The following is a 9,425-nucleotide window of genomic DNA, read 5'->3' as shown; positions in this document are numbered from 1 at the left end:
TTTGGGGTTTTTTTGGTTGGTTTTTTTTTTGGGGGGGGGGGGAGGGAGCAGGCAGCCATTGCTACTAGCCTGCTTGCGGGAGATCATGAGTGACTACCTTTACATTGCATGCCTTGGCTTTTTTCTTCCTCTTTCCTTCATTTGTTAAACTGTCTTTATCTTGACCCATGAGTTTTCTCACTTTTGCTCTTCCTATTCTCTCCCCCATCCCGCTGGGGTCGGGGGTGAAGAACGAGCAAAGGGGTATCTAGGGTCAGCTCCCACGGTCAACTACTCCATTGCACTGGAAGATCACTCCAAGATTAGCATTTATTCTGTTTATTAATCCTTTTTGACAACAGTTCATGTTGGTATTTTAAATATTACATGTCACAGTTAAGTACAGTTACATAAATTAATTACAAATCAGAACACATAGATGGTATTAACTCTGGAAAGATCTTAAATGTTCAGATATTCACAAATCTAGGAGCCAGCTCAAACCTCCTAATCTATTGCACAGAAGTAGTCCAAGTTCAGTGGCTTTAATTCACACTCTTCCTACCTAACGTTACAAATTAAAACCCTAAAGGGCTGCAAATGACATGTGAGCGCCCACTAATAAGAATAGCAAGACATCAGGAACAAGGTCTTACAGAAAAGAGAGGTGTAAACTCTTCTAGGTAGAAAACATTGTTCTTCAGAAGGGTATGAACTTCCTGAAGTATTACGTATAGTTTACTCTACGAATATTACAATACATTGTACCACTAAGGCAACAGGTGCTGGATCACTGAACAAGGAGAAGATTACATTCAGGGAAGCTTGCAGGTGCAACAGACCATCACCACCTCAGTTGTATATAAAGTGCCAAGGACACTTGATTAGTTCAGCACCAAGAGATACACTCTGTGAATGAAGAAAATCCACTCCATGTTTTCTGGAGTTTTAACTTTCCAAACAGTCTGCCTTAATATGGTATTGAAAAACAGAGCGCTAGCATTGCTGATTAGGGTCGTACAGCAAAGGCAAATGTTCAGCAGGTTCCTTAAGCAACCCAACATGTTCCAGTTTGGGGCTGAGTCCCTGCCATCCCAAATTCAAATCAGATTGCTATTATGCAAGCCTGACACATACCCACTGCACTAAAGACCTATTTATCTTACGACTTCATTTAGAAATCAAATTTAGCCAAGGCATTAGTAATCTCCAAGGGACTTCCAGTGAGAACAATATCAACCATCTAAAATTTGGAATTTTTTTCTACCACCATTCAGAAGAGCGGTATGTTAAATCAATTTCTCTGAACATTTCACATTTTTTGTAAACATACAATAACTAATTTGAAATATTGTGCACATAAGAGAGGAACAATCTTTAATGCCAACATACAACCACTTACACATACGTTTAAACTATATTCTATGTTATATAGCATTATCACATCTTGGGCACCTATTATATTAACATTTACTATGTCACTGTCATGCAAATAAGACAGGTAATATATTAATGTGGTTTAGCACCAGAAAGTTAGTAGTGTACTTTCAGCAATGTACCTACTAATAAGTAGGCATAAGTAACATATCATACAAATATGGATAGAAACTTAAATGTTTTAAATGTTACTTGCAATCCCAGAAAAATGCATCTTTAAAATAAAAGCTTGCTTCTGCAACAAATACTCCCTTTGGTACCACATACATACTGTTAGTAGTAACTTGTTGCCTTAGTTGCAATACATTCTGTTGCTATACCCTGCCTTTTACTAGGAAAAGTTCTCTGCACGTGTGCGTATGTGTGTGTATGTATTATGTATGTATATATATACAAATATAAAATTATAATTAAAATACATCACCTTATTGTCAGAGAAGTATACAGACTCAAGTATCCAAACAGGAGAATTAGGTTGGCAGCTACAAATTCTGTGTGTTATTTCTTCATGAGGAACTAAAGCTTTTTTTATCCTGGTCTATTATTGGCAACATCAAACTGTGCAACCTTAAATCAGAGTTCAAAGACAAAGAACAAACTGGCTAGCGACTCAAGGGTAAGAGTGCTTTCAACTGGCAGCATTTTCAGTTTGCAGTCGCTCAATCAGTTGTTCAGCCTATGAAAGAGAGAAAGCAATGCATTAACTACATGGTGGACCTTCAGTTTACTGAAAATTCCGTTTTAAAAATGGTAAGTGACACTAAGAGCATTTACTTTTCATTTTTACAGACAAAGCATCCAACAGAAGCAGAATACAATGATTGCTTTAAACAGCAGACTCTTTCACACTTTCCATCAAACTCCCATTAGACGATCAGAAAAGGAAACAGAACCTATGACAGTCAGAGGATGTTTGAGCAAATAAATAGCAGATAAAGCACTGTGGTTTTAAGGACCTCAGAAGACAGCAGTGCTCAGAACAAACAAGTGGTGAGACCTGGAATTCTTTGGGAGACGCTCCACAATGGCATGTTGTGGCCTCTCATCACCCAACCAGCTGCACACCAGCCACATATGTTGCTGAGGGATGGAGTGCATTCACATATGTGGTTCATGTCACGAGACATACATCCATTCTTTGGTTATGTCACTATGCTTATACGTAACTTTTCTCATCGTATGGCTATTTATGCATCTAGCACCTAACTGGGACAGCTGTATTTTGTATGTGTAACAGCACCAGCCCGCAGAGCCCTCAGAAAGGCTCAGGGCAGAAGGAAGTCTGCCAACATTGTTCTAGCAGGCCAAACTGGGCACATGGAGACTAACATGGGCACTTCTGAAACAACTCAGTTTACTGTTAGCCTTTTTTTGCCAGTCCCACTGAATTAATCTTTTATTTTTAGCTAGTGCTTGAGGTTTAAGATCTCCAAAGGAACCACATTAAAAGGTGAAAAGCTTAAGTTTGGCATGTTTTAAATGCACGCAGTAAAAATGCAATGAGCTACTTAGGATAGGAACAACTTAACAGGAGTTAAGTAGCTCCTGCAGTTTATTTGCAAAGAAAGCTAGATAAAGCATGGAGCAACTGAAAATTAAGTTCTCTCAATCTTGGTTTGCATTCTTAAACAAGTATCACACTCAAGCCTTTATAATTAAAAAAAAACCAACACCCCCCCCCCCCCCCCCCCAAAAAAAACCAAAACCCAAAACCAACTCAAGAACATTTTCCAACTTGACAACAGGGCAAAATATCTTTTGAAGTGCATCCATATTGGATAACCACACTTGGTACAAATCTCCCTGAGCTAATCCAAGATAGTAAGCAGTAAAACTACACAGCTATGCTTATTTGAGGGCCAAATATCTGTGTGATGCTCTACAATATAGCAGAGACACACCTGCTTTTTTCGAGCTAGGTGAGATCTCCAGCAAGGCACCAATGTGAAGAAACCAATTTTTTTCTCTTTAAGTAAGAGGTTGTCTATATTCTTCAGATGAGACAGACCTTTTTCAGCATCTTTGTTTTGGGGCTGTGCAATGACACCAGAATGCTGTAGCTACATTGCAAGGACAGGTTCTTTGTTGCATCAAAGCAGTGAGAGCAAGCTTTAGTTCTCGAGAGAGATATTTTCAACCAGTGATTCAGTCAGTGCCAGGTTCAGTCTCATTGCTTACCTCTACTGACATAAATCAGTACAAACAATGTTTTTGTAAAGCAGACACTTGTTTCAGTCTAAAGATGACAAGGCGAGAAAAACCATGTGAAATGATACAAGCAATCATTAGGTGGCCATGTTTTTCACCTTGAATGGATGAACCAGGCTATGTACAATACACAGCCCATCACATTTGAATATATCCTTTTACATTAACAAACAAATACTTATGAAGTGTCCTCAGAAGCACATCACATTAACCTAAGCTACACATTAGATCCAGAACTACTGTGAATGTTATTGTCACTCCATTTCCCTTAATACACATAAACATTAGTTACATTTTACCTTTATATTTTCTCAAATATTTAATGCAAAATATAAATAATTAATAATGATAGTAATGACAAAAATAATTGCTCAAAGAATTTTTGGACATAGTTAAAATGTTAGAAAGATATCGCATTTTCAGCTTGCAATTGAAAACCTACCGAAAAGCTCATTTGCATTATGCTTACCGTGATAAACCAGTAGGAGTTGATTCTGTACACGAGTCTGGATAAGAATCCTAGCTGACTCGCTGGGGCCAGGACGTGAAGATGCAAGTGGGATATGGAGCAGAACGGAGGCCAGTGAAAACCCATTCTTCAGAAAAGGAAAACAAGTAAAAAAATACTGATGATGTTGGTTCAGAAAGAAATGGAACATCGCAAGTTATTTAACATGATCAGCTGAATTAAGAACTCAACTCATCACATTTTCCTTGTACATAAAAGGCAGGAACAAAAACATGCCCTTTCCTTTCATTATGCTCTCAGGAAACCTTTTCAAAAGCCCCTTAACCTACTCCTTCACATCTCTGTATTTAAGATACTATTTGTTAAGAAAGAGGGTTTAAAAAATAAAATGTATCTTAAATGTATCATATCTAGTTTTCAGCTGGAAAGCCACTGTCACTAGATGAATGTAGCCTTCTACCTATTTTAATCATGAAGGCCCAGTGCCCTGTACTCTACACTATTTACAATTTACTTTGGCTATCAAAGGCACTGGCTTAAACTAAAGGGTGCAGCACTGAAATCAGATGAACGCAGGTATGACTGAAACATAACGCAGTGCCCTGCTTGAATAGGACAAAGTTTACCTCTCTTCTGGAATCTAGGATTTAAAGCATATTTTCAGCACGTAATTAAAGAGTAGCCTTTTATATAAGTTGTTTGAAGTGCCCTCCCTATCCCAAGATGTGGTCAAGAAAGAATCTCGGAGTTGGAACGCAATGTACGCTCGAAATTCATCAGAAAAAATGAGTTTATATTCAATACCACCACATTCTACTTGAGAAGTCATGCGATAAGTGAATGCAGACCCAATTTCTTCACTACATCATACTGCAGTTGTTGCCACCATCTCTAAAATAGCATTCTGAAAACTATAAAACATACTCAATAAACACAGGAGGTTTCCATTACATACCTTACATCATTCAAGTCACTAAAGTTATTTCTCTGGAGGACAGCTTTTCCAACTTCCATCATTCTCTTCACTATTAAACACAAATACATTTCATTTCATGTTTAATAATATTTTGCATATCATATATCATCAAGTAATTTAAAAAAGGTATTCTTCAGAAACAAAATCTTTTACTATTAACTTCAACAAACTGATTAGACTGAGATTACAAACATGGGTTTTTCAAAATGTAAATACTGTAACTACTCATAATCAAACAGGGATTGTCAAGACAGTGCTGTGCAATGATCGACATGAAAATCACCACTGTTACTGATTTCCACACTAATGATGTTTTAAGTGTGGTATTATTCTAACAACTTTGGCCAAAGCATGGTATCACCACACCCTTATAAAAAAACCCCCAATAAATACTGATTGATCAGAATGATAATGTTTACACTAATTCCGGTGTTATATCTCTACACAGCTACAGGACTTTGATCTCTAGGTCCTGTGCAGCCTGGCATAAGTTAGCAAGTTGCAGAGATGGTACGGCAATTTAAATTAAAATAAAATAAAATTCTCAGTCCTACTTATTACTAGAACAAAGCTTCATTACTGTATCACTGAGAAGAGAAGCAACCCTAACGCAAAAACTCAAGGCAAAAGTCTAAGGAATTGCCTTGAAGCCAAACACATACAGAAGTTGTTTCTGGAGAAAACCACCCTACGTTTAGAAGCGAAATACAGTGATGCAAGATGTGCAACATGCAACTATAATGCTTTTCTTGCATCACCTGTAATTTTCCATGAGGTGGAATCTCTTCATGCATGTATATCTGTAGTTTCTTCCACTACTCAACACACTTAGCTAGGCATTTCTTGTGAAACAACTAATTCCATGACAATGTTTTCTTAAAGGGGAAGAAAAAAGCCTATTAACAATACATCATAGCTTCAATATATTAGAATTTTATCTTTTCAAAAATTATTGAAGTTTATTGGAACACCATTTCCTTCTTTCTTCTCTTACTCCTGTTTCCTGAAAAATAATGTAGCACTTGTTATAAAATATACATTTTATAAAATTATTCTATAATTTTTCATATAATTTGAAACTGCATATATATCTAAGAAAACACAATGAAGCAGCACGTAAATATTTTTTAAAATAAAGTTGCACTTCCAACAAAGTGCAGAGGCATCTATACTCCATGCAAACAAAAGAGATTTCGTGCATTACTGCAATGGTTTTCTAGACTTGCACAAAAATGCATGCTATTCTAGAGTGGCACGTGGAAGTTCCCAGGAAGGGTAAGTCCCTACCTATACTCACACCACCTATTTCAGTGTTTACATTCACAACCAAATGGTGCTCAAAGGTGTAATTTACTTGCCAACGCACTATTTAAGACTGTGCAAAATTATTTTCCTTCAAGTTAAACACACACCTACAGCCTTACCTACAGGTATGTGTTCTGCCTTCAGCGTTTTGCAGTTTCCCATGTGCTCCACCGGCACCACCAGATAGTGGAGGGGGGCACCAGGTCTGATATCTCTAAAGCAAACAAGGTCTTCATACTAAAAAGGGATGCAAGCAAATTAAATTGATTAGGACGAGGACATTGGCAAAGAGTAGGCAACAAAGTCCATCTTCCCCATATCAATGTGATACTTAATGTCATGTTTGAAGTAACTAGCAGAAATCTGAAGATTTCTGGAGCCAGCCTACCGAGAGACTTGTAAGGACCATTTGCGTCCTCAGTCGACCTTCTGCAGCCGGGATTCCTCGGCACCCGCCTTAGGGTTCCTAGCTGTTGTGCCCACATTTAAGGATAGCAAGACACTTCCTTTCCGATCAGTGTTTCACTCCTACCTCCATAAAAGAGTACAGGACCCCTAGGGCTCCCCCAGACCCGCCAAGCCTTTCAAAGCGACGCCCTCGGCCAGCTGGCAGCCCAGGCATCGCCTCGCCGAGAGGGAGGGCCGGCACCGGGCGACCGACAGACACACGACTTCAGGGCTTGATCTTTCATTCTCAGACTAAGCCCCTCGGCCCTCTCCTGCCCTCTCCGCAGGCCCCGGCGCCGAGCAGCTCGGGCACCGGGGCCCGCACCGGAGCTCTCAGGCCAGCATGGCGACGGCCACAATTTGCCTCTGCGTTAAAAACCGGCCGCGGACGACAACCACCCGCCCAGGCCAACAAAAGCCTCTCGGCTGCCAGCGGGGAGCTGGCCCGACCCGCACCTCCGGGAGAGAGGACAAGGGCGGCGGTGAAGGGCGGGACGCCGCGGCGGGGCACCGGGGGAGGCCGCCGCCGTCGTCCACCGCCCGGGCGCCCCTCACCCACCTCGCAGGGGAGCAGCGCCGTGCCCGGCTCCTCCCGGCGGGCGATCCTGCAGAACACACACTTGCCGTCGTAGCCGCCGCCGCTCCCGGCGTCTCTCCCCTCGGCGCCGCCGGCCGCGGCCTCCTCCCCCGCCATGGCCGCCACCGCCTCCTCGCCGCCGCAGCCCCCGCCCCTCGCCCGCAGCCGCCGGGCCCGCGCGCGCCCCCTGCCGGCGCCGGGCGGCACGGCAAGCGGGGGCGGGGCGGCGCGCTCCCGCCCTCGCCGCCAGCACCAATGGCGGGGCGGCAGGGCGGGGCCACCCGCCTCAGCGCCCCGCCCGCCCGCTCGCCTCCTGCGCCGCCAGGGAGCGCGCGCGGGCCGCGGGAGTGCCCCCGTGGGGGAGGGCGCGCGCGGCACGGCGCCGGCGGAGCTGGCGGGCTGTGGCCCCGCCCACCGCTCCCGGGCACGTGGGCGAGGGGGGGGCGCGCTCCAAGGGCCCCGGCGCGAGGAACCGTCTTTAACGAGGTGTGGGACGGCTCGAGGGGGGCTCTACGTAGGCGAAGACGCAGTCCTGACGCGGACAGGTTGCTCCGGGCGTGCGGCACGCTGACCTGCCTCGGCCGCACGCTGAGCGACACCCCCGAAGCACCAACAAAAGTACGTGCGGCCCGCTCAGCCCAGGTTTTCACTGGAAAACAGGTACGAACTGGGGATAAAACGAAGTGGCTGCATTCCGAGCTCATTCAATTCACGGAGTCACAGACTGCTTTGGGGTGGAAGGGACACGTACAGGTCATCTGGTCCAAGCCCCCTGCCATGAGCAGGGACATCTGCAACCAGACCAGGTTGCTCAGAGCCCCGTCCAGCCTGACCTTGAATGTTTCCAGGGATGGGGCATCTACCACCTCTCTGGGCAGCCTGTTCCAGGGCCTCACCACCCTCATCGTATCAGCTGCTTCCAAAGCTAACAGAGGGTATTTCTAAGTCGTAGCTAACCTTCAATTTCTAAAAATGTTTTCTTAATAATTTGTATTTTAAATCCCGTGCACTGTTCACTAGAGTTGCAGAGCTGCAGAATCCCTGACCACAGAATTTCAATGTTTATGTTCTCGGTGCAGTCCAAGTGGCACAAAGTACTTGTCCCACAGACGATAGGCCACAGTGTTTAAAGAGGTAACGAGCTGCAAAATTTAGAATGAGATTTTTTGAAAGTGCATTTCTTTCAGAGCAAGCGAGCTGTGCTTGTACAAATAGGACACAGTTAGCTACTCCACCTTAAGAAGCTCATGTGCCAGCAATTGCTGACCTGCAGGGCATGAGGCAATCCCTTTGCAATGAGCTAACCTGCTCCTTTTCTCTGCTACGAACAGGCAAGTGAAATCTTGAATGTTTACGCACGAGGATTATTCTGAAAGTTACTGGGTTTTACTTTGCTCTAAAGCCAGCTTTGTACAAAACATCCGCTACAAAAACTGCACTGAAACCAGCACCAAACTGAACATCCGCACTTACCTGGGTACTTACAAGCCTTATTGTGAATGAGCACTTCAACGCTGTCCTGGAGCAAAAGTCTTTATCCAAGTACCACTAAAGTACATATGCTTCATGTTGCAAGAACAAACTTTTGTTCTCCCTCTGAGAGAAAAATTACTAGTGACCGTAGTTTTCCTTACTTTACATTAAGAAAATTCTTACTGCCATTGCACTCAAAGCCAGGTTCACAGATAGCGTACTTGTTCTGTTTCATGCATAATCGTAATTTGTTTTTTTCTTAATGCCCGCTCTGTATATCATAAAGCCAAAACCCAAGTACTTTTAAGACATTGTATGCCTTTGTCTTTCTTGGACAGAAAGAAAAATACATGAACACTTTAGCAACATAAAAAGGGTACGTAAAAAAAAAAAAAATGATGTACACAGACTTTTGCCTTCTGGGAACAGGATGGTCAAAGATGATGAGGGGAATACACGTCATTCACTACAGCTGAGAGAAGCAACGAGAACTAATAGTTAAACTACTGTTAAGCTCGAACAGGATTACTGGTTATTTCTTACCCCCTTGTCAC

General features: G+C 43.1%; 1 protein-coding gene and 1 long non-coding RNA gene across 5 annotated transcripts; one reads left to right on the top strand and one right to left on the bottom strand.

Annotated features, from left to right (window-relative positions):
* HINT3 (histidine triad nucleotide binding protein 3) lies at window positions 1–7,530 on the bottom strand. 4 transcript variants are annotated; one of them, XM_075498692.1, is made up of 5 exons: window positions 7,381–7,530; window positions 6,482–6,611; window positions 5,049–5,118; window positions 4,094–4,220; window positions 1–2,092 (listed from the first exon to the last, which is right to left on the bottom strand). In XM_075498692.1, exons 1-5 carry the CDS (start codon window positions 7,513–7,515, stop codon window positions 2,045–2,047), a joined length of 510 nt encoding a protein of 169 aa, XP_075354807.1. In that variant the 5' UTR covers window positions 7,516–7,530; the 3' UTR covers window positions 1–2,044. The 4 variants fall into 4 exon arrangements, with proteins under 4 accessions (XP_075354807.1, XP_075354808.1, XP_075354805.1 ...); XM_075498693.1 differs by having other exon boundaries at window positions 6,494–6,611; XM_075498690.1 differs by lacking the exon at window positions 1–2,092 and adding an exon at window positions 3,128–3,652.
* A 483-nt stretch (window positions 7,531–8,013) lies between these two features.
* LOC142408324 (uncharacterized) lies at window positions 8,014–9,036 on the top strand. Its single transcript, XR_012775249.1, has 2 exons — window positions 8,014–8,058; window positions 8,730–9,036. It is a non-coding gene; the product is annotated as an uncharacterized LOC142408324 (long non-coding RNA).
* The last annotated feature ends 389 nt before the right edge of the window (window positions 9,037–9,425 follow it).

Source organism: Mycteria americana, chromosome 3 (assembly GCF_035582795.1).
Source record: "Mycteria americana isolate JAX WOST 10 ecotype Jacksonville Zoo and Gardens chromosome 3, USCA_MyAme_1.0, whole genome shotgun sequence".
NCBI classification, from domain to species: domain Eukaryota; kingdom Metazoa; phylum Chordata; class Aves; order Ciconiiformes; family Ciconiidae; genus Mycteria; species Mycteria americana.
This window is presented reverse-complemented; position numbering and strand designations above follow the sequence as displayed.

Coding starts and splice junctions, on each gene's coding strand:
- HINT3 (XM_075498690.1), bottom strand. CDS start 7,515: ATGGCGGGGGAGGAGGCCGCGGCCGGCGGCGCCGAGGGGAGAGACGCC. Junction 6,612..7,380: donor CGGCGCTGCTCCCCTGCGAG/GTGGGTGAGGGG, acceptor ATCCCTTTTTAG/TATGAAGACCTTGTTTGCTT. Junction 3,653..4,093: donor ACTCCTACTGGTTTATCACG/GTAAGCATAATG, acceptor TGTCATCTTTAG/ACTGAAACAAGTGTCTGCTT.